The 27,296-nt window shown below is 46.4% G+C and overlaps 1 protein-coding gene across 2 annotated transcripts; it reads right to left on the bottom strand.

Annotated features, from left to right (window-relative positions):
* Positions 1–26,724, bottom strand: OSCP1 (organic solute carrier partner 1; the record flags this gene model as incomplete). Of its 2 annotated transcripts, XM_079698399.1 has the most annotated exons (11): positions 1–230; positions 469–532; positions 1,459–1,598; positions 3,669–3,738; positions 4,279–4,407; positions 4,892–4,995; positions 12,016–12,096; positions 12,608–12,775; positions 17,377–17,531; positions 21,334–21,363; positions 26,613–26,724. In XM_079698399.1, 11 exons carry the CDS (start codon positions 26,722–26,724, stop codon positions 114–116), a joined length of 1,170 nt encoding a protein of 389 aa, XP_079554525.1. In that variant the 3' UTR covers positions 1–113. The 2 variants fall into 2 exon arrangements, with proteins under 2 accessions (XP_079554525.1, XP_079554526.1); XM_079698400.1 differs by lacking the exon at positions 21,334–21,363.
* Positions 26,725–27,296: the final 572 nt, after the last annotated feature.

The following is a 27,296-nucleotide window of genomic DNA, read 5'->3' on the forward strand; positions in this document are numbered from 1 at the left end:
AAGGGCTTCACTTAGTAGAAAACTAGCAGCATCATTTGGCTCCCTGGGGCATCCCCCAGGGTCCTCATCAAGAAGCCTCTCCGTAGGGGGAGGGTCGTGCCTGGTCAGCACAGCTATAACTCATCCATCATGGCAAGCAAATCATCGCCCTTGCTGGCACTCCGCCTTGGCTGGTCCAAGATCTCAAACTCCCCCATGATCCGAGCCAGCTCTTCATTCGTCTGCTGGTCCTGTGAGAGAAATGAGAGGTGGAAGGGAATGAGGAGGCTGTGTGGGCACCATGGCCTCTTTGTGCAGTTGGTAGAATTTCCCCACCACTGTGAGGCATTTCAGTTCCTCACCTGTTTGTCAGAATAGGGACTACATTACGTGCCGATTAGAGAGGAGAAGGGAGGGCCTTTGAAGTTCAATGTTAGTATAAGATGAGGAGGGGAATAAGATTTGACTTGTGTAACCCCGTGCACACACCTGAGTAGCTTGGATGTTGATAACTTCATAGAATAACTCTTCTGGCCTGGTTAGCGCTGCCTGTCTGCACAAGATGGTAGAGAAATGGGTCAAAGGTTAGGGTTTTCTCCCTGCTAGTGTGGCAAACTGGCCCTTGATAATTTGGCAACCAACTTTTTCTGCCTCCCCTTCTGCCCTTTCCATTCAACTTTCTACCCTGTCCCCAACCAGTGCACCCTACCCTACGCTCCAAGAAGTCCTTTTATGTCTCTGTGCCTTTGCACATACTACTGCCAAGGACGTTTTTCCCCTTCCTCTGCTTGGCAAACTCCAAGACCCAGCTCAGTGGCCAACTCCTTCAATCCGCGGGCGCAAAGTCAAGCTGCCGTGTCCTCCACTGGAGTGTTTATGACATGGTGCTCGAGTGACTTGTGCACGTGTTCATGCTCCTACGACACTGGGAGTGCCTGAGGACAGGTCCCAGGTCTTCCGCTCCATCTGTGGGTCCCCACACATACCACAGTACCTGCCACTTCAGTGGAGAGGGAAATAGAAGGCAGCCCCCATCCCAAATATTTGGTTGCGAGGAGCATCACATGAGACAATGAAGGCAGAGGTGCTCTGTAAACTGTAAAGCGCCGTGTCAGTCTCAGTGAATTGCCACCACTATTGGTTCTGGGGGAGACTGATCCCAAAGATATCACGCTCCGACCTCCTTCTGGTTTCTTAACAGTCTTTTGTTAACATGATTACCTTGACTTCCAATTCTCTCATTGAGTTGTGCTTTGCTAAATGAAACATTAGAACTATTTTTTGAATGAATCCACACAGTTCAGGCTATTTAATACTGGTGGATTCTTCTTTAACTAGGTTATTGAGTTTGCTGGTATTTCATTTGTGATCTTTACATCTGTGTTTGTAAGTGTCTTTGGTTTATAACAGTCATTTTTCGGTTCTTATCACACTTAGGATTTTTATATAGGTCTTTAAAGAAACAGGCTGAAAACATACTCTTCCTCTTCATCAGTGGTGAAGAGATTCAACCGGAATCCTGGCTCAGGGCCACTGGGTTTCTTAATCTCCATGCCTCCTATCAGCTTGGCCAAGAGATTCAGCTCTTCTTTAGCAAGAGGGTTTGGAGCAATGCTTTCCTACAGGAACAATTTCATGATTTTTAGCCACATGAAGGTGATCACATTTTCTGCTGAGACCCCAGAGCCCCGGGGTGGTATTATAAAACAAGGCAAAACGATAACAGTTTAAGTTACTGCTGGGAAGGACTGGGTCCAAATGAAACATAGAAAACAGGCTTAACCAAGAGAGAAATAACCTGTGTCAGAAGCAGAGGGACTCTAACAAGGCACAAACCAGAGATTCTCAAGATGAGGGGAAGGCCCCAGGGATCCCCGTTCTCCTCAAATTACCTTCTTCCTTGAAGGAGAAGAACGTTGCTTCTCCTTCAGGCAATCTAGTTCCCCCAGCCTTTACAAGTAGCCTGGCTGGAGGCTCCAGGTCCAAGGGCACTCATTCCATGGGAGCGGCCACACTGCGCTCAGGTGGTCACTGTGAACAACCCCTCCCCCCGTCCCCCCACCGTATCCCTTCCATCCTGTGGCTCCCACTCACACTGCCTGCTCCCACTGCAGCCTTCCCCCCTCCTCCTAACCGGCTCTCTCTAACCCAGCCTTTCCCTGCTTTGCCTCTTGAATCAGGCCCCATGTCCCTGCCCAGGCGAATCTCTGGCCACTGCTGCTATCATGTGATGATCTAGCCATGTGGGAGAGAGGTGCCTCCCCGCTTTCCCCAACACTATGCCTCTGGGTGCCTTTGCTCATGCTGTCACCTGGGTTTGTATGCCTGTTTCTCCCTCTGGGCTATTTAGTATCTTCTTCACTCTACAGCCTTGCTTGAATGTCGCCTCCGCTGAAAAGACTTCTTTTTTTTTGCGGTACGCGGGCCTCTCACTGTTGTGGCCTCTCCCGCTGCGGAGCACAGGCTCCGGATGTGCAGGCTCAGCGGCCATGGCTCACGGGCCTAGCTGCTCCGCGGCATGTGGGATCCTCCCGCACCGGGGCACGAACCCGTGTTCCCTGCATCGGCAGGCGGACTCTCAACCACTGCGCCACCAGGGAAGCCCTGAAAAGACTTCTTGTTCCCTGTCCCCCGCTCCCACCCGCTGGACAGGACATGTGTTCTGACACAGCTCTTTACTCAGAATGCTCAGCGAGCGTCTTCCGTCTTCCGCCGTGTTGTAGTTATTTGTTCCATCACCGTCTTTATAAGCCCCTCAGGATGGGACCACATCTAAGCCAGCTCTGTGTCCGGGGAACCCAGCCCATAGACGTAGTTCAGTAAATGTTTACAGAATAACTGAATATTCCATGATTTGTCCTATAGCTAGCTGGTAGCTAGTTCAGTGAAAATTTGTACAACAGAATTCAGAGAACCAAAAACCCCATTTTGAACTTAGCTTCCACGTCATTACACAGGGAAGCATTGAAAAGGGATGTTTTAAGGATCAGAATACACACAAGTGCTAAACTCAGCAACCACGGACCTCGTAGCACGGGTACAATGCTATTTCACATGTCCTGGTGTGTGGTTCCTGCTTAATTATGGTGGTGGAGCCAAGCTTAAAATTACCTAATTATTCAGATCACTGGAAGTCTCCATGAGAAACTGTAATTAAAAACCTGTGTGATGGGGACTTCCCTGGTGGTACAGTGGTTAAGAATCCTCCTGCCAATGCAGGGGACACGGGTTCGAGCCCTGGTCCGGGAAGATCCCACATGCCACGGAGCAACTAAGCCCGTGCGCCACAACTACTGAGCCTGCGCTCTAGGGCCCGCGAGCCACAACTACTGAGCCCATGTGCCGCAACTACTGAAGCCCGTGTGCCTAGAGCCCGTGCTCCACAACAAGAGAAGCCACCGCAATGAGAAGCCCATGCACCTCAGTGAAGAGTAGCCCCCGCTCGCTGCAACTGGAGAAAGCCCGCGCACAGCAACGAAGACCCAACGCAGCCAAAAATAAATAAATAAATAAATAAATAAAATTAAAAAACAAAAAACCTGTGTACTGGTAAGGTGGAATGGAGAAGATTGCAAACAATGAGGGAAATGTTGCCCAGCTCTGAAATCTAGAGATCCCTCCCTCTCCCTGTCCAGACTCTTGTATCTAGAAATAAGCTATGAAGATAAACAAGGGAGGCAGAAGCTTACCTGTGTCTGTGCAGCTAAGTTCTCTGATGCTCCAGACATATGGGTTTCCACGGGCCGGTTCACACTGTACCTGGTGGCAACAGAAAACCACGAAAACATTGTCCAGCCCTTTTACCCTGACTTCCTTCTAACTCATAAATATAGTGCATAGTTTTTATTCTGAGGCATTAAGAAGTGTCCAGAAAGGCGCTGGGAATACAGAATACAACTAAGTGGGTGTCAACCACTCAAATTTTGCTTCTTCCCCAAACAAAATATCTGGGAAGCTGTGTGTAAATGTTTTCTCTGGCAAAGTAATGTGTACCGCTGAAAAAAACGTGATCGGTACATGAAGGCCAGGCCCTTTTGGATCGCCACTGCAACAAAGGTTTTGGCTAGTTCTCTTGCATGGCTATTTAAAATTATTTATCTTTTCAACTTGTTAAGTTACCTTATGTTGGGAAATCTGAGGTGCCCTTTGGAAACATCGGGGCTCTGCATGCTTTGTATCTAAGGGGAAATTCCTCCAACTGTCAGCAGGGATTTTTCATAGCAGAAGTCAAGCTGGTTTTTTAAGTGAAGGGACCTCCGTTGGACTTGAATTCATTTGGGGAAGGAGGAATTTGCTTACATATTAGTTCCCAGTTTCAGGACTCGGTCTCCATAGAGTTCAAAAGACCCTTCTTTGGGGGCAGCGACATAGCTCCCGCCGTGCTTGAATTCTGCCTTCCTCACTTCTTCGCCTTTGCTGTTGAACGTTCTACAATACAAAGTACGACCTGATGACGTGTTCTCCAAGCTTGGAGAGTCCCGGAGGCTTCTTTAATCTTGGTACTATGGGACCAAAGGGAATTCACGCACTGCTTCAAGATAAAGATGCTGGTTGATGTAATGATAGTAATATAATAATACTAATAATATTTACTGAGTACATGTTATGTGCCGGGTGCTGTGTAACACTTTGGAGCATTTACAGTATTATCTTTTTTTTTTTTTTTTACAGTATTATCTTATTCATCCTCACAGCAAACACTCAATAGATGAAGAAATAAATCCTGGTGAACTGGGTGGTTTGCTTCAAGTGTCTGCGAGGTGACAAGCTGGGATTGAACCTCACCTCCTCACTGCTGTGCTTAACTGAAGAAAAGGAGGGGCCCCAGCAGGGCTGCATTCTACGTGGTGGCCCACACACTGGTTTCCCAGCACCCCAAACGTTGGTCTCACAATTACTGTTGAGAATTCACCTGATGAGTCCAGGAACTTTGGTTCCCCAGGGAACAGGCCCAGACACTGGCAACACAAAGCGGCCGTTGGAATTCTGAACTTTGTCCTTTAGAAATATGGACACCTGGGGAAAAAAATACTTATTGTCATTTTTCCTGGTATATTTCCATAGACATATGCATTCTGAGGATGGAAAGTGTGTAAGGGCTTAAGAATGCTACCTAAGAGAGAAAAACTCACCATAACTAACACCTGCAGAACTTCTTTGGTGCCACACATCAAATCTTCCGGGTGAGTAGTGCTACCCCTGCCTTAAAGATGAGGAGGCTGAGGTCCACAGAGTGAAATTGCCCAAAGAGAACAATAAGAGACAGGACCAGGATTCAAAACCAAGGTTGACACCAAATGCCACACCCATTCCTTGGTTCCTTGCAAACTTTCCATACAGCTGTGAGGCTTGAGCTATAAGAACCTCATTATCTCCGTTTTACAGTTGAGGAATTGGTGGCTCAGAGGTTAAGACACTCCCTCTAGGCCAGCCAGCTCATAAGGGGCAGGGCTGAGGATTCAAACCCTTGTGTGTCTGACTCCAAGCTCTCAGCTAGGTGCTGGACTGGTAGATCCAGCTGGCATTAGAGTCTGAAGGTCTTCTCTGTGCCTGAAAACCCTACATGATGCTTACTTCTACTCCTTGCTTCATGCGCTCTGTATTCAGGTCTTGGGCAGGTTAAATCCCTTCAAGATTGTAGCAGTTAATCAATTTTATTGGGGAGTTCCCTGGCTGTCCAGTGGTTAGGACTCGATGCTTTCACTGCTGTGGCCTGGGTTCAATCCCTGGTCGGGGAGCTAAGATCCCGCAAGCTGCGCAGCACCGCCCAAAAAAAAAAAGAAAAAAAAATCAGTTTTATTGGAGCTTAGCTTCCTCATCTGTAAAGTGAGATACATTTGAAGGTCCCTTGAAACTCTAAAATTCTACAAGATTTCATTAGTAATATCATCAAGAATAAGCACCTACTGCATGCAAGGCAGTGAAAGTGCCAAGTGGTAAGGATTTGTATGCTGGCAGTTTGGCCTGCCGATGTTAGACTGCCCGGGCTCACACCTCAGCTGGGCCTCTCCTTGGCTCTGGGTTTTTTGGTAAGTTACACCACCTTTCTCTTTGGTAAACTGGGGATAATAACAGAACCTATTCAATGGGTTAGTTGACCACTATGTTAGATAATGAACAAAAAGCACTTATCACAGAGCCTGACACATAGTAAGTGCTCAATAAGAGATAACTAATATTCTCAGTATCACAGTCTAATTGGGCACAGGACACAGCATAGAATGGAAAAACAACGACACTATAAAACACGATATGCTGAATGGAATATGCAAATGAGCCCACTGAGGAGAATGACCACAGGCAGAGGGGGTGGGTAGGTGCAACTGCGGGTTTGGAGCTGGGCCTGGAGGAGGAAGGTGGGTGTGAAGACACTTCAGAAGCAGAGATGGGCAGGCACAAGGCATGTTTTGGGGAAAATGTGCACACTGGGTTGGTTGGAGGGTTTGGCTTTAAGGAATTTTTAACCTTGAGATTCTGTGACCAAGGGATATGAATATAAGCATGGAGAAGGAAAATTTTGAGAGAGAAGTGAGACCATATGTAGGTACTGGACTCCCTGTTAGCTAATTCTAACAGGGTTGACTATGTCATAGATCTGAAATGTACAAATTTAAGTCACCTGTGTGTTTGACCTGAGAATCTGTCCTTGGCTGGATGGGACTTTTGGGTCTGCCTGCTTGCCCAGCCCCTCTGCTGGCCCTCAGCTGTAGGTGTGACTCTCGCGTGCCCTGTTCCTCTCGCTCCACCCTTTTTATTCCGAGGTGATCTCATCTACACCCATACGCCAGTACTCACCTCTGCGCTGATGGCTCCCAGATCTGAAGCTTCCACTCAGTCTCCCTCCCTGGGCATCTGACCCATCTACCCCATTGCCTATTAAACGTGTCCACCTATGGGTTCCATGGGATGCACCTCCAATTCACCCTGCTCAGAACAGGGCTCAAGCTGTCTTCCCTAACCTGATCCCAGTGAATGACACCATCAGGTCACCAAGTCAGCAGTCTGAGTTCCCTGCCCACCACCTTCCCATGGCCTTTCAGTCGCCAAGCCCTGCCCACCTGGTGATCACTTCTGTGTCTGGCCCCTCCTCTCTACCCTGCTCCCTAGTGCAGACCTTCATCACCTCCAGCCTGGCCACTGCAGAGCCTCCACACTGGTCTCCCTGCCCCTGCTCTCATCTTTGTTTCATCCATCCTCCACTTTGCTGTTAGAGAGACTCTTCTAAACTCCTATCTGACCGTGTCCCTCTCCTGCTTCACTGGCTCTCTGCTGCCTGGCAGATAATGTCCAGTTGACCCTTGTTCCTCTCCGCAGCCACATTCCTCCCTGAACTCTGTGTTCTTGCCATACTCGATTGCTTGCGGCCTTCTGGCCCCCTGCACCAATGACACCAGGTGGTTACATGCCTGTGCCTTTACTGAGATGGTGTCCTCTTAACCCCTCCTCCTGTTTTCCCATGGTCCTGGTGAAAACCTATTTCTTTTCTTTCTTTCTTTCTTTTTGTGGCCACACCACATGGCTTGTGGGATCTTAGTTCCCCGACCAGGGATCAAATCCGGGCCCACTGCAGTGGAAGCATGGAGTCCTAACCATTGGACCGCCAGGGCCCCCAAACCTATTTCTTTTAAAAGCTATTGGATCCGCTATGAAGACTCCCTGATGCTCTTGGGTAGAGGTGGCCATGGCCCACATTGTGTCCTCTCTCTTCACACTCTTCTGGGTCAGAACCAAACATACCCAAGGTACTTAGTGCACTTTCCCTTCTCTGATGAGGTCCCGAAGGCAGGACCCACGTTTCCTATGGAACGAGGGAATGAAGGTCACGGAGCTGTGGGGCTAGAGTGCTGGATGAGACATCTCCATGAGCACCCACATTCCACAGGATGATGGTAGGAGTCAGGTGGCCAAGAGGAAGTGAGCCAGGGATGTAAATGCTTGGTGAATGTGGGTGAGTGACTTGGCAGTCGGTTTCAGCAGTGAGGGATGAGTGCAGGGCTTTGGATGGTGTAATGGTTGCTGGACTGGCCTTACAAGAGGAGGGCTAAGTTTGTGAGGGCAGGAAAATAATGATCGGAAGGTGAGGGGGAGAAGCTGGTAGAACGCTGACTCTGCTTCTCACATCCTGCCTGTGGATGAGGGAGAATGACCGGCCTCCTTCAGGTGGCCAGAAGACTTCGCATACCGTCTCTCTGCTGTATGCCGACGATTCCCACATTTACGTCTCCAGCTTGGCACTCTCCTCTGAGCTCCAGGATTAGGTATTCAACTACCTACTTGACTCTGCTGCTTGGAGAGCAAATCCAATTTAAATAGAATTGATTATTTTTTCTACTCAATACACTTCCCTTCAGTCCTTCCCCCACTCAGAAAATGGCACCAGCCACTTAGGGGTTTTTCTTTCTTCTTCTTTCCCTCATTCCCCACATCCAAACTCTTAGTAAATCTTACTGGCCCTGCCCTGAAGGTATATTCCATACGTGTCTCCACCTAATCCAAGTGCTTTCATTTTTACCTAGATTTTGTAACTGCTGTCCTACCCTCTACCCTTGTCCCATTTAATTCATCTTCCAGACACAAATCATGTTACCACTCACCTTAAGATGCTCCAGATCTTTGCTTTACTCTTAGAATAAACTCCTTTACTAGGGTCTAAAGCTAAGTCAACTTAGGTAGGTAGGTACCAGTTTATTCATGACTGGCATCTCTTCTGATTAGTTAGTGCCCATGCTGCACAGGTTGTTAACTTTATTTTAAATATCACCCCTGCGTAGATATCCTCCATCCTCATTAGCTTTCGCTCTGTCCAAGGAGCATATCATGCTTTTTCCTGCCTAATGGCATTTGAACTAGCTGTCCCTTCAGGTTAGATGCTCCCCCCTGAGATCTTTGTTATTACACTCTCAACTGAAATATCTGTCCTCAGAAAGGCTGTCCTTGCCTCTATCGTCTACGAATGTACTGTCCAGTATGGTAGCTACCAGTTAAGCATGACTATTTACATTAAATCAATAATTCAGTTTCTCTGTCGAACTAGCCATATTTCAAGTACTCAACAACCACATGTGGCTAGTGGCTCTCATATTGGACAGCACAGATACAGAACATTTCCATCACCGACAGGAAGCTCTGTTGGACAGTGCTGGTCTAAGGCAACATCCTGTCCCAGTTGCCTTCTATAACTGTACTGTATATGGCCACCTTCCTAAGAGTTATCAGAGCCATAACACGATTTACGTGTCCTCCTTGTCTCTACCTACTAGCACAGAACCTCCTCAGGGCAGGGCCTCTGCCTTGTTCACTTCTGTATCTCAGGACTGAAAACTGCCTGGTGTAGAGTAGGCACTCAATACGTATTTGTTAGACGGATTAGGTTTCCAGGGATGAACTATTTCCAAGTGGAGTGGATAACGGAGTGGAGGTGTAAGGACCATGCTGTGAAGAGGCGAAGATGGAGTTATGTTTTCCAACAACGGGAAGAGGGGGAGCACAGGAAGAAAGTCCATGATAGAAGATGCACGTGTGGGAAGGAGCATTCGGAAGAGGGTGGGTGACCTGAGGGCCCACCTTTTAGGAGGCAACTCTGGAGGGGCTCTGGAGAGCTGAAGGGGGCTGGGACTTGAGACGGTTGTACATAACTGCTCAGGACTCCAAATGGAATCCATCTTTGTGCAGCCTCTGGGGCCTGGGGCACAGGTCAGGCCTTGACCATACTAAGCCCACTTCACGTTGTTTTGTGATATCACAGAAAGCTTTGGACATTAGGATGAGGAGTCTTGCATTTGCTTTGGTTAAACAATGAGCAAGGGAGTTTTCAGAGCTGTGTTTTCTTGATTTAGTTAGTTTTGCTAAAAAAATCTAAAAACTATGAAGATTGTTTTGAACACAGAATCTGTATAGGCAATCATAAATTGCAGCTGAGCAGAAATACCATTAAAGACCAGATTTGGAAAAGCAGCCAGATGTTACAGATCAGTGGCTGAGTAATGTCAGGATATGTGATTCCTATTTCTCTTGATAAACATTCTGATGTTTCATTGCCTGCCCATTTAGCAATTAAAGCTTAATATATTTTGTGGTTTAATATATTTTAATGATTTTGTTATAGACTTATTATTAGGCAAGTCTTTTTATCATAACGAATTTTATCTTGCCAGAATTGAGAAATCAATGTGGCTGCTTATATTACTACAGTCCATAAAATAATGTCCAAATATGCAGTCTTGACAGCCATATGATGCAGAGTTTTTAATATTTAAAGCAATGTAAAACTTAATCTTATTTGTACTTTCATATTTTAAATTTTAATTAATGACTATTAGAGATCTTAATTTATATTGATGTTATTATTGCTCCATCCATAGCAAATGAAATTATTCATGGGGGTTAAAAATAAAATTGCCCTCAGTGTTGAAATCTATTAGTCTTTCTCTGTCCATAGGAGGGAAATAACAATCAGGTTCTAAGCATATTCTATTTCTTCTTTTTTTTGAATTTTATTTTGTGACTATGTTACACATGCACATATACAAAATTTAAAAGGTTCAAAGGGTGGGAATTCCCTGGCGGTCCAGTGGTTAGAACTCTGTGCTTCCAATGCAGGGGGTACAAGTTCGATCCCTGGTCGGGGAACTAAGATCCCACAAGCCGTGTGGCACGGCCAAAAAAAAAAAAAAAAAAAAAAAAGTTCAAAGGGTACACGAGGGAAAGTCAGTCTCTCTTGTATCCCTATCCTCCATGCAGTTCCCCACTCCCAGGAGCCAACCACTGTGACCAGTTTCCTGTATATCCTTCCAGAAGCATTCTATAGTGTATACATATATATACAAGCAAATACATATATATTACATGTGATGGTTCACTTAATCCTCCTGAAAAACCCTAAATTAGGTACTCTCATTTCCATTTTTCAGATGACGAAACTAAGGCGCCAGGGAAGTAATTTGCCCAAGGTCATGGAGCTGTGCCGTAGGTGGGATTCAAGCACAGGAGTGCCCGACTCCTGAGCCTGGGCTCATACCACCCTCCCACACCAGTGTGTTAAATTCTGGGAAGGAACAAAGTCCTGTGCAAGAGAGACAGGCCCCACATTCAGAAGCTCAGAAATGTGTTTTTCAAAGTTAGGGTGTAGAATTGTCTGGAGGAGGCAGGGTCAACTGGGACGCAAGAGCCAACAAGAAGTATGAAGGCCTGAGCCGGGCTGGTGGTGACAGGTATGGAAAGGAGGGCGTGGAGAGTGAAAAGGCAGACTCGATGGGCCATAGAAGCAATTAGTAGATCAGAGAAGGGAACTCAAAGGTGTGATGCTCTGGTTCTGAGCCGAGTGAGTGAGGGAATGGTGGAGCTCTGAAAAGAAACCAGGAAGTTGGGCAGGACTTGAATTGTGGAGACTAGTTTAGCTACAGACATTAGGTTGTGGGCATGGGGGAGTGTCTCAGCAAGCAGGCGGAGATGTGGGTCTGGACGGCAGGGCTGGGGCAAGGGTTGGGTAGAGGTTGTAGGAGTCATAGGTGGAAGGGTGGAAGCCAAAGTGGGGAGGAAAGCGATTCCTCACGAGCAGGGGGTGGGTAGAGGCAGAAGGGGGAAGGTTTGGAGACAGGAGGAGGGGGAGGAAAGAGTGAAAGGCAGAGAGACGGGAGACGTAAGGGAAGGCCAGGACGGTATGGTGCCAGGAAACTCCATGCAAGGCGACAGTTTCATGCAGCAGGAGGGCAGCCTCCTGACAGCTCAGACACTGGAGAAGTCAAGATGATAAAGGCTCGAGAAAAGCTTTTGGAATTGAGATCAGGCTGGTGGCCTGGGAAAGCAAGGGAAGAAGCCATATTTTAAAGAAACACATAAGGTAACTGGGAGGGAACGGTGGCATCACTGTCTTCCTTGGTCCATTGAAAAACTGCTGAGGTTTGTTATGAGCATGGAGCCAAACACCGAGGATGTTGCTAACTGGGCAGAATCCCAGCCTTGTCTGCCCTGAAGACTTGCACCCTGTTTCCCCAGGACAGCGGCGGCAGGGTGCTCCCAGGCCGCCCACTCACTCACCCTGATGTGCAGGTCCTGGAAGAAGATGAGGAGTGTCTGCCGGATCAGCTGGAACTCCCCCGCAGAGAGACCCCCGTATATCTGCGGAGGCAAAGCAGATAGAAGCATTCCACGTTCAGAAGTGAGATGGAGAGTGCAGACAGGCAGGGGTGGGTGGGCGCCCAGGGATGGGAGCCAGAGAGCAAGGAGAGGACTCAGCTGCTGGGCAGGCGGGGAAGGAGGGCCAGCACTGCACCCTCGCCTGAGGGACAAGCCCCACGGTGGCACACCGAGCAGCATGCACTTTACCTCCCCTGTTCCCCAAGATTCTATAGAACATCCACCACCAACTCCCTTTCAGAAAAGTTAGGAGAGAACAGCTATGCTCTGTATCGTTGCTTCTCCAATTATGAAGGCAACAGTGAGAGGGTATAAGATGATAATGTCTCTTGTGTTTCCAAAACGGATACCTGTAGATTTTGAGAGTTTTCTGGGAGAGGCAGGTTTTGTCATTCCTCACCCTGTTCTCTTTGTCATAGAATCTGCCTGTCCTTACCAGAGGAATGAGAACGGGTATTGGGGCTGAGGGGTGATAAACTGACGATACGCTTACTTCAGTCAGCTGCTGGAAAGTCTCATCCACTTGATGCAGGATGGTTGGGGAGTCTTGGATGAATCCCTTGATGGCATCTAAATGATTGAAAGTGACCAGCAACACATCCTTGGGACGAGGACACAGCAATACTTGATATTTGAAAGCCATTGTCATCAGGTCATAGAGCTGCCAACCCATACATGAATAAAAGAAATAGGACCATAAAGGCAGACATCAGAACCTCAAACAATGATTCAGTCAGCACTTACCGGAAACCAATTCTGGGCTTATCATGCAGCTCAGTGACCATATCTATTCATCACTCAAACCAAGACACTGTTGAGAGTAAAAAGGGGTGATAGTAATAATTAAGCTGGGACAACAGGAGTAAACCAGGATATTCCTGGGCAAACCAGGATTTCTGGCCAGCTTACATGTATTGTTGATGGAATACACATGAAACAGTACGGGCAGATGGGGGGCCCTGGACAAGGTGCTGGACGTGGAGAATGAAAACCCAAATTCAAGCCCTCCATGCTGCTGACTTGTTGGATGGCCCTGGCCAAGTCTCTTCACCTCTCTAAGCCTGAGTTTTCTCATGTGTGAAAAATACTCCTGGGACTCCCCTGGTGGTCCAGTGATTAAGAAACCTCCTTCCAATGCAGGGGACACGGGTTTGATCCCTAGTTGGGGAACTAAGATCCCACATGCCACGGGGCAACTAAGCCTGCATGCCAGATCTACTGAGTCCGTGCACTCTAGAGCCCATGTGCCACAGCTAGAGAGCCCGTGTACCACAACTACTGAGCCTGCGTGCTCTGGAGCCCGCACGCCACAACTACAGAGCCCGTGCGCCACAACTACTGAGCCTGTGTGCCACAACTACTGAACCCGTGTGCTCTGGAGCCTGTGCGTCACAACTAGACAGCCCATGTGCTACAGCTGCCGAGCCCGTGTGCTCTGGAGCCTGCATGCCACAACCAGAGAGCCCGGGCACTGCAACTACTGAGCCCGCACTCTCTGGAGCCCGCACGCTCTGGAGCCCACGCACCACAACTGCTGAGCTCGTGCGCTCTAGAGCCTGAGTGCCACAACTAGAGAGAAGCCCACGTGCTGCAACGAAGATCCTACATGCCGCAACTAAGACCCGATACAGCCAAATAGATAAATAAATATTTTTAAAAAACCTCCCTAATTTCCCAACATTGCAGAACAGCTGAGAGGAGTAAATGAGAAAACACATGTGAAAGTGGCAAGAATGAAGTTCCACGACTGTATGAGATGAAAAATGAAACTTAGTAAGAGATCAACAAGCCCCAAGTATGGTATGACCGCCCATGAAGATCAGAGGTGAGACACTGGTGAGGACCAAAGTGGTCACGATAGGCTTTGTGGAAGAACTGGGCCTGCTACAGACTCAAGGCAAGGTTCCAGCTGGCTGAGGGAGGGGAAAGGCATTCTAGTGGAGGGGAACAGCATGCGTGAGGGTCTGGAGGCAGCCACACCCGTGCTATTTTCCTGGGAGAAAGAGTAGAGCAGCCTGACTGGAGGGGATGGTTTGTGTTTGGGGTGGTGGGAAATACAGGTGGGTACGGCAAGGTTGGAATATTAGAGGTTTTAGAAAGATGGACAAGATAATTTAGACTCGATGTCGTAGGAATTAGGGGGCTACTGAAATGCTCTGTGCTGATGTGATAAAAGTAGTAATTAAGTGAGTTTGGTGACTCTGGCCATGATGAGATGCGAGAGAAGGGAGAGACTGGAGTGGGGAGGATTAGCTGGTGCCTGGCTCCTAAGAGGGTGGCAATAACATCTACTGATTGCATGAATGAAAAAAATTTTGTTGGAGTGACCCAGGTGGAAGGCCTGGAATAAAGATGGTGGGGATGGATAAGGAAGGGAAAAGAAGATCAGGTGACACTCAGGAGGAAAGCTGTCAGCACCTGGTGCTTGCCTGACTGGATTCGGGAGATGATCTGAGGGCTGTCCAAAAGGACCACAGCATTTCCAACTTAGTGCCTGGGAGATACATGATGCTACGACGGAGGCAGGGGAGTTTGGGAGAGAAGGTATGGACACATTTGAGGTGGGCTTGGGAATTAAACTACAGCTACCTGAGTGCTGTGCGAGCACATGGATACGCATGGCCTCAACTGATCCCCTTTAATTTCACAAGAACTCTATGAGGTACGTATTATCCCAAGTTTAAAAATGAAGAAGCTTGCCTAATTTCACATAGCTGGTACTTAGGAGTAGGGTGAGATTTGAAACTAAAGACGGTCAGATCCTGAAGCACGTGCTAGAACCCTCTACACGATCCCCTTTCTCCAACATGCAGATAAACATCTCGCTTAGAAAGTGGCATATAGCAGGAGCAGCCTGGTGTGTGTGTGCGTGCACACATGCAGGCGTGTCTGATACTAGAGATGTAGATTTAAGACTCTCTGTCATCATCATCAAACATTAAGTACCTGGGACATCCCTGGTGGTGCACTGGTTAAGAATCCACCTGCCAATGCAAGGGACATGGGTTCGATCCATGGTCCAGGAAGATCCCACATGCCGCGGACCAACTAAGCCCGTGAGCCACAACTACTGAAGCCTGTGTGCCTAAAGCCCGTGCTCTGCAACAAGAGAGGCCACTGCAGTGAGAAGCCTGCACACCGCAACGAAGAGGAGCCCCCGCTCGCCGCATCTAGAGAAAGCCTGCACACAGCATCTAGAGAAAGCCCGCACGCAGCATCTAGAGAAAGCCCGCACGCAGCAACGAAGACCCAACGCAGCCATAAATAAACAAACAAACAAACAAATAAATTTATAAAAAACAAAAAACATTAAGTACCTGTTGTGTACAGGGCACTGTGCTCGGAATAAAGGATAAAAACAGGTATAGGATGAAGAAATGAAAGTTCAGATGAGTTATTCAGTCAATTGCATCTCAGAGCTATTGGTAGAAAGAAGACTTGAACCCAGGTTTTTTTATTCCAAGTTCTGTGTCCTTTCTCAGTGGAAACCTAAGCTTTCTTAAAGGCAGAGGGAGAGGAACAAGCAGAGAAGAGAAGATACCGAGCATTTATCGAACATCTATGTGCCAGGCCTTCTTGTGTCATTATATCTATGTTTCTCACTTAATCTTCCCAATAACTGATGAAGTAGCTGTTATTATCCCCATTTTATAGATGAGAAAACGGAGGCTCAGGGAAAGAAAGTAACTTTCTAAAGGTAAGTGGCAGAAGGTAAGAGGGCATAGTTAAAGGCAGTCTGTCCCTCTGAGGTTTCCAGGTACCAGCAATGAGACAGTGTTGATTTTTGCACACCTGGCACCTGCCGTCAGTCCTCGTGATTTATAAAAATTCACATAATGAAGGGACTTGAAAAGGAATTATTATTATCATTATTTAAAAAACTAACTGAAGTCCATGTATTATCCAGATTTTATTAGTTTACCCTAATGTCTTATTCCTGTTCCAGGATCGCACATTATATTTAGTCATCATGTCTTTTTAGGCTCCTTTTGGCTGTGACAGTTTCTCTGGCTTTCCTTGTTTTTGGTGGCCTTGATAGCTTTGACGACTGGTCAGGTATTTTGTAACATGACCCCTGAATGATATTTGTCTGATGTTTTTTTCATGATCAGCCTGGGGTTGTGGGTTTTTGGGAGGAAGATCACAGAGGCAAAGTGTTACCCTCATCACATCATATCAGGGTACCACCCCATGGCTTATCACTGTCGATGTTATCACCTGGTTGAGGTAATATTTGCCATGTTTTTCCACTGAGAAGTTAGCTGTTTTCCCCCTCCTTTCCATACTGTCTTCTTTGGAAGGAAGTCACCAAGTGCAGCCACCTTCAAGCAGTGGGGAGTTATGCTCTATCCCTGAGGGCAGAGTATCTATATAAGTGTTTGGAATTCTTATGAACAGGAGATTTATCTATTCTCTGCCATTATTTATTTGGAATTATTCCTTTTAAAATCAGAGTACCCAAAAATTGGTTTCTCAAAGAAACAGATATGTATATATTATAAATATTGGGTTGGCCAAAAAGTTCGTTTGGGCTTTTCCGTAAGATGTTACGGAAAAACCCAAATGAACTTTTTGGCCAACCCAATAAAGACTGAGCAGTTTTGAATTTGCTTTAAAAAAAAAATGCCCGGGGGCTTCCCTGGTGGCGCAGTGGTTGAGAATCTGCCTGCTAATGCTGGGGACATGGGTTCAAGCCCTGTTCTGGGAGGATCCCACATGCCGCGGAGCAACTAGGCCCGTGAGCCACAACTACTGAGCCTGCGCTCTGCAACAAGAGAGGCCACGATAGTGAGAGGCCCGCACACCACGATGAAGAGTGGCCCTCGCTTGCCACAACTAGAGAAAGCCCTCGCACAGAAATGAAGACCCAACACAGCAAAAATAAATAAAAAATAAATTAATAAACTCCTACCCCAAACATCTTCTTAAAAAAAAAAAAAAGCCTGGTTTGCAGAGCTGAGCTTTGTTAAGGAAGAAGCAGAATTAAAGCTTTTAGGGTTGGGTGCTTGTATTGGGTTAAGGTGTTCCTAAACATGGACATGCAAATCAGCACACTCTTTGGGTGACATAATGGAATAAACAACACAGGGGTTGGTGCAGATGACTTCTGAGGTCCTTCCCAACTTGAAACTCAAGAACAACCCATGTTTACATGTGCCTGTCTTTTGCCGGGCACCACTGCATACGTCATCTCATTTGACTCCAGTCTGTGATCATCCACAAGAAATGCAGCCCAGGGGACAGAGGCAGCTGTCTGCTCACCTTATCCATGCTGGCCTGGTTTAGTCTCATGATGGAGGCGTGAGCCAGGCGGTCGTAGACTGTCCTCAGGGCCTTTTTGGAGTAGAGCTCTTGGGGTTTGAACAATTCCTCCATAAACTTTCGATTGAACATGGTTGAGATGATGTCATTCAGAACTGTAGAGACAAGAGAAGATGCAGCTGAGCAAGGTACTGGCGGAAGCTTTATTCAGGAAATGCTCCCTGTGTACGAATGGAATGGAGGAGCTGGGCCTATGTAGAGTGGGGATGTGGATGTGTTTGGTGAGATCTTCTCCCTGGGGAGAAACCACACAGGTGTCCCAGTAGAAAGCAGGGTCAGGAGTGCTTTATGAGACCATCTTAGGGCAAACATACATGTGACAATGTACAAATATGCTGTGCTTCAATGGTTACAAACCACTTTTACATACATTGTCTCACTTGGTGATAGAGGATAAGTTTCTTCTTTCTTTAAAATAGATTCCTATTAGAATCTTTAAAAAAGATTCTTTTCGATTAGAGTTCTACCTTAAAATGAGAAACAGCATTATGCTGTTTGGTTTGTTTGTTTAGCAAGTCTATAACATTTTTACTTAAAATTAAATTTTATAAAAATGGGACCTATAATGGTAATTGACTCTTTTTTTTGCAAAACAGTTTACAAAAATAGACAAGTCTACCCACTGGTTAGAGATTAAAACTTTTCTAATGTTTCTATAAGATATGTACTTTAGATAAACACCATTTTAGGATGCCTTAATTTCTATATATGATCTATAATATTGATATTATACTGTAGTGATATGTCTCATACTGTTGTTCAGATGGAAAATGTCCATACGGTGAGAATAAAAGGTCCTAAGGCATGTGCAAACCAAAGTTTCTATAATTCTAGTTTTTCATTCACTCATTCATTTAGATATTTTGTGCTACTCAAATAACATTAGTTGAGGGCCAGGAAAACCCTTTGGTACAAGAAATAAGAACAGGTGTGGTTGAACACAGATTATTCTTAATTAAGCCAGATATATCCCTGCCTAAAGGTGAGTATATATGGATGCTGAGACGATACATTCATAGTAATTAAAATTTGAAAGAAAACTGGTTACTTAACATAATTATACAAAATCAATGATCAAACGTGGGTGATTATTGCTGAAAGATACAGACGCCTCTTTCTCACACAGGGGACACACCAGGTGACTGGCTGTGGCCTTGTATCTTAGACAGTGAAGGCAAGGTCATGATATCGGGCACCCTGTCAACCTGTAAGTAACTGATAGACGTACACCGAGGGCTCAGGCCAGCATTTTAAAGTATCTCAAAGAGCAGTTCTGGGGAGAAGCGGGGAGCTGAGGGCTAGTCGTACTTAAGTCTTAAATGGAAGGGCTACAGAGAGAGGGGGGAGGGGGAAGGGAAACACCTCCCTCCCCACTCCCCCACCAGACACAAAAGAACGAACTGACTCTGACTCCTTCCAGAAGTGTTGAACTCACACTTGACCTTTGGATTTTACTCTATACTCCATCCCATTAGTGAGGAAGAATCAGATCCATTACCAACACAGGGCATCCCTCACACTGGACAGTTCCAACCCAGCGCAGCTTACCGTCGATGTGCACTAACATTTCCCCATTGTCTCCCTAGAGACAGATGAACTCTTCTGGGTTTGCCTCAAGCACAGCCTTTTTGCCTTTGACCTAACCAAGCAAGGACCTGCAATAAATTGGGCTTTCTGAAATTTTTCTTACCACAGCCTATATAACATGTAGAACTTGCAAGGAAATAGCTACAAATGGAAAGACACATATAAAGCCTCAGAAGAGAGAATCTGAAGAATTTTCTATAGGTGTATGTAGGCCAGGGAGGAGTGCCAAAGAGGAAGAATTCAAGTTAAAGAATCACATCAGCTCTGATTATGTTCACGCTTACAAAGAGCTCCCATTCACCTAGGGGTTGAAATATGTCCCTAGGGTCTTTGAGCCTTTAGCAGAATCTAGGAAAATAGCTTAGACTCAAATAAATCAGCTCTAAAGGAAAGAAAATCCCAAGGTGATTGTTAGCCACTCTGGCAAAGTAAAAAGCAAAATGAAGCCTTTCCCCTGGGGAAGTGAATAAGCTATGTATCACCATGGCTCCTTGCACAAGAACTTCCAGAAAGTCCTCCTGCTGGAAAGAGAGTACAACAGGCCCTGTCCCTGTGGGCAGAGCAGTGAACACAAATGTCCCCAAGAGGAAATGGCAGTTTTACGGTTGGGTCCTGGCACCCAGAGTGCCCACCTTTCACTTAATTCTTTGGAAAGAGTTTGGGGGCACAAATTAACATGCTTATATCTCACAGTGTGCTTCACCTGGCACTTGGTTGAGGTAGGCCTGCTGAGTACCAGACACTGAGATAAACATCAGGGCACAAAGAGGAAGTAACCTTTGTCCTTGCCCAAGAGTAACAGCCCACACCGTATTCAAGTTAAACCTGAGAAATAGTTTTAACCTGATCTGTCAGTTGGTGCTGGTGTTAGTTTCTGGCACTCTCATGAGCTCTGCATACTTTCATGAGGCAGGAATGTGCTAGCAGCCAGATTTCATCAGGAGACTAAAGCCAGGGAGTGGGGTGGTTTTTCACAGGTGCACTGGAAGGGTCAATAACTGAGTTCTTAACATAACAGGCTTCTAATCCCGGGTTCAGATTACGAAGTCAGTTTCTGCTTATTATTTTTGGACGCTTAAGTTAAGATAAATTCCAGTGATTCAATTACTTACACGAAGAGTCTTCAAAATCCATACGTCTCACCTGAAGTTCTGCCGTGCGTCAAGAGGTGGGCCAAAAATTGCTCAAGAGAAGTGGTGAAAGATGGTTGTGAAATATTATAAAAGAGTATCAACCACTTCGATTGGGCTTTTCTTCGAGGCTGGCCTGATGAAATAATTCTCTTGATGAAAGCAACTGAGTTTTTATCAGCTACCTCTGTTGCAAATTTTATTGTTTATGGGAACATACAACTTGGAACCAAGGGTAAAACAGAGAAGCTACTACTTCTGGATGATTACCATGTTTTGAAGCCTCATTATGTTCCAAGTACTGGGCTTAGAACTTTCCATGCATTATCAAATTTAAACCCCAGGACAACTCTGAAGTATTATCCAATTCTGTCAAGGGGGAAAAGTGAGCCTTAGAAAGGTTAAAGTCCAAGATCACACAGCAGACGGTGGACTTGAAATTAGAATGGGGTTGTTGGATTTTAATGCTTGTGCTCTTAAATATTATATACATTATCTCCTCAGCATACTTGGTGTGGAGAGAGCACTTAAAATACCGAGGACGTTGGCTATGACATGTATAAACTATACCCAAATGTCAAATGATGGAAGATATTCGTGACAGTTAAAGGTGAGAAAGGCTAAGGTTTTATTCTGAGATATCGACAGCTTTTTCAGGTTTGCTGCTAGTTGTAGGTGAAGAGGAAACTGAAGATTTGGCATGATAAAGCCATAGTGCATGCGTGTCATGCCTTCTGCAGGCAATCCTGGCGGCCATGCAGCCATAAGCTTCCATTTTTCTCTGTTGTTCAACAGTTATCTCCGTGTGCTAAGCAGAACAGCTCTTAGGCTACACGATGCTATCACAGAATTGTTTTAAGGATGACTAAATAGGACAGCCTATCCAGAAATATAGCTACTGCTCCAGCTATCCTTGCAAAGCTTGGAACTGATGAAAAGGGACAAATACCTCAGGTGCAATATGGTCCTTTGGCCAATGTTTCCTTGGTTTTCATCTTCCACTCTGTATTTATTTAAGTAAAAGGTTCAAATGTATAACCGATGTCTCAGCTAAAGAGAAACTCACACCTATTCTTTTATTTGGAAATATTTAGAGTGGTCCCACTTTAAGCCCCGCTGATGAAGGACTGGGTGAACCTGTGGATGCAGACTGAATACATGCAGCCCCGAAATAGCATACCTCGTTTTCTGTCCACCTCTGTCCATTCATCTACATGAAGCATATAAAAAGAAAACACCAGTTCATGAAGCAAGAACGTTATTTTCAATGAGGCTTTAAAAATACCAATTCCAATTACCTGGCTTATGAAACTTTATCTTTCATGTTTGCATTAATGTTTAATGCAAATGCTCTGCCTTCCATTTGAAACTCTTAAAAGGATGATGGTTAAACAACAAGTTCCAAAACAGCCCTAGGGAGGCTGTATCTTACAGAGGGTGGCTTAGGAGGAGAGGAAGCTCAGGAGGACTAGCTACCCTGGGGTTTATCTTGAAAGGCTCAAGAAGTCATCCCCTCTAACACTCTGAAAATACACATCATTCAATACAAGGCTTTTAAAAACACTAACTTCCACAAGGAAGAATAATCCCAAGAACAGGGAGAGAAAGGATTTTCTTTCTTCACAACCAGATTTTCTTATTACTGTAAGATTTCGCTTTCTAGAGTACAGACAGAACCGCTCAAATTAAAAAACTTGAAATGTGAATTAATAGGGAAAAAAAGTCTATTTGTTTCTGATTTACTTTTTATAGAGAGAGGCATGACTTCCATGTAAAAAGAGGGAAATAACGATGGGGCCACTGTACAGAAAGCTCCTGAGGACAAAGGTAGTCAGGGAGATGCCAAGAAGAGACCAAATAAGGAAAAATGTACTTGGCTAGAGAAATCTGTGAGAATCAAGACCCTTTATGGGTTGAGACCTGGCTCTACCACTTACCAGCTAGATAACTTCAAACAGCTTGTTAAACCTCAGTTTCTTCATCTGTGAAAGGGGGATGATAACTGCACCTACCTTGTAGGGTTGTTGTGGGCATGAAACAGACACATCAGGCATTTAGCTGGCTTCTCTCCTAATTCTGTTTTCTCTGCTGGAGAACTTTGGACACCACCCATAAAGAATGGTGATTTTTTTTTCCTTAATTTTTTGGGAGAGATTTCAATCTAGAGAAACCACCCATAGATAAACAGAGTTCTACACACATCCACATTTCAAAAACATTTTGTATTTTGGTGTAGTTTGGAAACATTTGCACTAGATTGTTTGAGAGGTGATTTCTGAGGTTATAAGCAAAGCATATATGTGCCTTCAGTACACAATACCAACAGCTTCGAAGAGATTGGCCTGAAAGCACAGCCAGTGCCATGTCCTAACTAACTGCAAAGGGTTCCCACTGCAATGTCAGACTCCTCTGGGAAAATTCATCATCTTTCTCCCACAAGAGTCACAGGGTTTAGGAGAGAAAACACTGGGGAAGCAGCACCAAGAGTCTGGCCTTCTTAAAGCAGATGCTGGCTTCTTTGGCATAATGTCCGCATCTTCTATCATTTTGTGGCATTTATTTTACAGGCGGTCTTGCCTGATAGGCTTGTGGGAATTCAGAGAGATACAGCTGCAACCCTCTTGAAGGTGTGTTTGGGAACAGAGGGGCTCACCTACCCTAAGGGACAGTGATTACCTGCTGCTGACAAAACAGAGCTGGCGAACACATGCCCAGGGCTACCAGGCATGCCTGCAGGCAGTGACAATCAGCTCCAGCAGAGGTCTCTGTCGTGCTGTGTGCTCCTGGCCCCTTTCCTCCTGAGGATCCGGGGAAGGTAAAGGATGCCCTGTTTTTCTATTATTTCTCCAGATGACTTGTTTGTGACAATTCCACTTTACTTATATTTTGAGTGGGAGGTAGGCCCAAGGATATCCAGAGCTGCCTGTTAAATTGGAACTAGAAACATAAAAACAGAACCTCACAGCATTTGGTTGCTCAGTACTACACTGTGATCTGCGCATCTTGGGAAAATCACTTAATGGCTCCATGCCTCAGTTTCCCCTTGTCAACTGAGGACCGTAGACAAAATGTAAGAGGGTCTTACTGATGAGTATCTTTAAGAGGGTGGGAGTGAGGCAAAGGCAGCTTTTATTATTCTCACAGTTGCTTAAACATGGGACCACATTCAATATGCAACACTCAAAAGTTGCCCCACAGAGAGAGCACTTCCTTTCTGTTGAATGCTAAACTAGAGGCTGCACTGTGGAGAAAAACTGCAAGATCTGTACTGGTCTTGTGGGAGCAGGATGGCCTCCAGGAGACCAATTAGTTGTATAAGGCAGTGAAAACATCTAGAAGAAATACGATTTCCATTCAAAGCTTCAATGAGGACTAGTTTACTGTGTCTGGTGCTTTATAGGCCTCTGTGCAGGGGCATTTGTCACAGAGGCCCCTGCTCCTGCAGCTACACCAACTCTAAGTGGTGGAAGAGATGAGCGTTTCTCGATGTTTTGAATCCCGCACTCTCTGCCCTGCTTTCTTGCTCTGTCTTCTGCAGGTCCTCATCAACCAACTACTTTCTGTCATTTCTTTTATAAAATCAGTGGTTATACTGGGTTTTTCTTCAAACCTCTCTGACTCCTCCCAATCTTCCAGTCCCCTCCCCACCCCACTCCCCCCACAAAGATTCTGACACAGTCCCCTCGGGTATGGAAGTACAGGGCAGCAGTTAAGGATACGGGTGAAGAGTATGAACTCTGGAGTCTGATGACCTGGGTTCAAATCCTTTACTCTTCCTCTTACCAGCTATGTAACCCTGGGCAAATTAGCCTACTTTCTCCCTCTGTAAAATGGGGACAGGAGTATTACCTATATGATAAGATAGTTGTGGGGACTAAGGTGTTCAGAGACATCTATGGTACATGGTAAGTGCTTAATAAATGTTTGTTGGGGCTTCCCTGGTGGCGCAGTGGTTAAGAATCTGCCTGCCAATGCAGGGGACACCGGTTCGAGCCCTGGTCTGGGAAGATCTCACATGCCGCGGAGTAACTGAGCCTGTGCACCGCAACTACTGAGCCTGTACTCTAGAGCCCGCGAGACACACCTACTGAGCCCACGTGCCACAACTACTGAGCCCACGCACCTAGAGCCCGTGCTCCGCAATGAGAAGCCCGCGCACTGCAATGAAGAGTAGCCCCCGCTCGCCGCAACTAGAGAAAGCCCACGTGCAGCAACGAAGCCCCAATGCAGTCAAAAAAATAAAATAAATAAAATAAATAAATTTACAAAATGTTTGTTGTTGTTGTATTAGGAAGACATATTCCCCCAGGTTTAGAATCAGTTACTGGACAGACTGATCAAAAGCCCTACTTCCAGTGAATGTGCAGAAGGGCTGCATCAGGCTCCACCCAGCATCTCACATGGCATCTGACACTCAACCCAACTGTGGAAGGAATGAGTGTGTGAAGGTGAATTACGAAAGGTGGCTGAAACTCCCTGAAGCTGTATCTAGCAAACCCAGAAGGACTGCAGCTCCTGAACACAAAGGAAGCCAGTCCCCTAGTGTTCACAGGGTCTTGCCCAGACTGCCTCCTGAAAGACCTGCACCTGCTACTCATTGGGTTAAACGTGTTAAATACATGACCTCATTCGATCGTTACAAATTCATTGTAAGGTGCATATTATTATTCCCCTTTTATGGAGAAAGAAACAGGCTTATAGAGGTTACACTCCAAGGTCACACAACTAGTTAAATGGCAAAACTGGAATTGGGACCCATATCTGTATGACTCCAGAGAGCATGCTCTTAACTGCTAATTTACACTGCCTTCCAAGATGCAGACTACCAGTCCAAGAACTACCTGTCAGCTCACTAGTGCCAATAGCCCAGAAGAAATCACATAACATAGTGCCAAGGAAAACAGAACCCTCTTGAGGAAGAAACGGCAATGTCATACAAAACAGCAGTTCAACAAACATTTACTGAGCACTGATTTATTCTGTTGTAGGCATTATGCTAGGTGCTGGAATACAAAGATGAATAAGACAATCACATGGGGGAGACAGACGCATATACAGACCATTTCAGTATAATGTGGCCAGCGATAAGGTGGAGAGGGACACACTGGGGTGCTATGGGAGTATGCACAGGCCCTTTCCCATGCAGAGATGAGAGGGAGATGGTTCTTAAGCTGAATAATGCAGGATGCAAGGGAATAACTAGCATGGAAATGAGAGGTGTGGGGTAGAATGGGAATTACTAGCATGCAAACACGAATGAACATGCTTTAAATGGAGACCTACAAGCAGTAGGAGGCAGGCAGTGGTGAAAGGTGGGACTGCAGAGGTGGACAGAGGTCAGATCAGGAAGGGCCCTGAAATGTCCTGCCAAGGACTTGGCCTCCATCCAGACAGCAGTGGAAAGCTGACAAAGGGTTTCAAGTAGCAGGAAGTATGGATGGATTTGCAGTTTAGAAAACTCATTGGCAGCAGTGTACAGAATGAATGGAGGAGGTATGCTATAGGGAGTTCTTTTATCTCTTTATGCATGGACTTGGACTCAGTTGCACAGATACAGTAGTGAATATATGAATATGTATGCTTAACATCTGAATTTGTATGTTTAACATCAATGGAGCATACAGAGACTGTTGGAGAGAATAAATGTTTTAACCAGCAGCTATGTCAGTTACCTTTATACCAACTTTTCTTCCTCTACCTTGAAATATAATATCTCCTTCATAGTTAATCCAGGAAACTTGGTGAAAACAGTTGTTGGTTGAGAAGAGGGGGGAAAAGGGAGAGAAAAGGGGTGGCAGAGAGTTCTGGGTGGCCATTCCTCTGGGGTTAGATGTGCTGTGCATGGGAGGCACATTTTGCACTTTAGAAGCTCTCATATCATTACTTCCACAATTGCATTCTCTCCAAACAATTGTGAAGGGAAAAGATTTACAACTTGTCTTCTATCTTCTTATTTATCTATGTTACTTCAGAACCTCACCTTTCGAGAAATAGCTTCTGAAGTTAGCAAGACTGGCCTCCAGTTTATGAAGGAGGCTACCACACAGAGGAATGGAGGCTCAGAAGCTTCCCTGGGGGGAAAGAGGATGCTCGGACTAGCAGAGTGCGTCGCCAGGTGGTGGGCCACTGGGACTCCCACATTTGGGAGGGACCGGTTGTCAAGAGAGATTGGGAAATCATCTCCAATTTAAGGGGATGAGTAAATGGCGGGGGTGTGTGTGTCAGGTTCCCTAATAATATCCAACGGGGGTATTAAATCCCTCTGTGGTGAAATGATCTTTTGGGGACTTTGCTCATGAGGGGCTCTGCCTGGATGGGGCTGTGGGTTGTGAAAGAGGTCCCTGGCTACGAGAGAGCAGGGTGCAGGGGTGTTGGTCAGTCTGTAAAGGGGCCTGGCTGGGGAGCTCTGGCTGCGAGAGCGGGGGCGGGGGCTGGCTGTGCGGGCCTGGTTCCTCTCACCTTTTTGGGCCTTGTCTCCCGGGATGTTCTGGGCTCGCAGCCGCTGATCCAGGATGTAAAGCATCTCCCCACCCAGGTTCAAGAAGAGCAGCGGTAGCGTCCGCACCGACATGGTGCCGGAAGCGAGCGCAGCTGGTACAGAGCCCGGAGGTTTGATAGCCAGAGGCCTGGAGGCCCGTCAGACGCATCCTCGAAGCCCGGTTGCTGGGCAACACGGCGGACGGCAAAGAAGAGCCAATCAACAGGCCGCTTGTTGGGAGGCGCCCGGGGGCGGACGCGTATTGGGCGGGGCGGCGAAGACCTACCGGGTAGATTGGTCCGAGCCGGAGGTGGGAGCGGCGTGGGCCTTAGTCCTGGAGCGCGGGTTTTGAGTTTCTTGAGCCCCGACGGATGGGTGAGTACCCGGCAGGGCTGGCGGCCCGGCTTCTTTCACGCAGTCACCCTCACCCCGCCGGGCCGCGTGCTCACGTGCCCACGTGCCCACGTGCCCACGTGCCCCTGAACCAGGAAAACCCAAGCAAAACTGCTTTAGAGCAGACTCCGGGCAGACAGACCTGGGTTTTAATCCCAGCTCTGCAGTTTCCTCGCTGTTTGACTTGGGGCAGGTGTTTTGAGCCTGGGCTTCCTCATAGGAAAATGGAGGGGACACCCACCTCCCAGGGTTGCAGAGAGGAGTTATTGCGA

The sequence above is a fragment of the Hyperoodon ampullatus genome (assembly GCF_949752795.1).
Source record: "Hyperoodon ampullatus genome assembly, chromosome: 2".
In the NCBI taxonomy this organism is placed as follows: Eukaryota; Metazoa; Chordata; class Mammalia; order Artiodactyla; family Ziphiidae; genus Hyperoodon; species Hyperoodon ampullatus.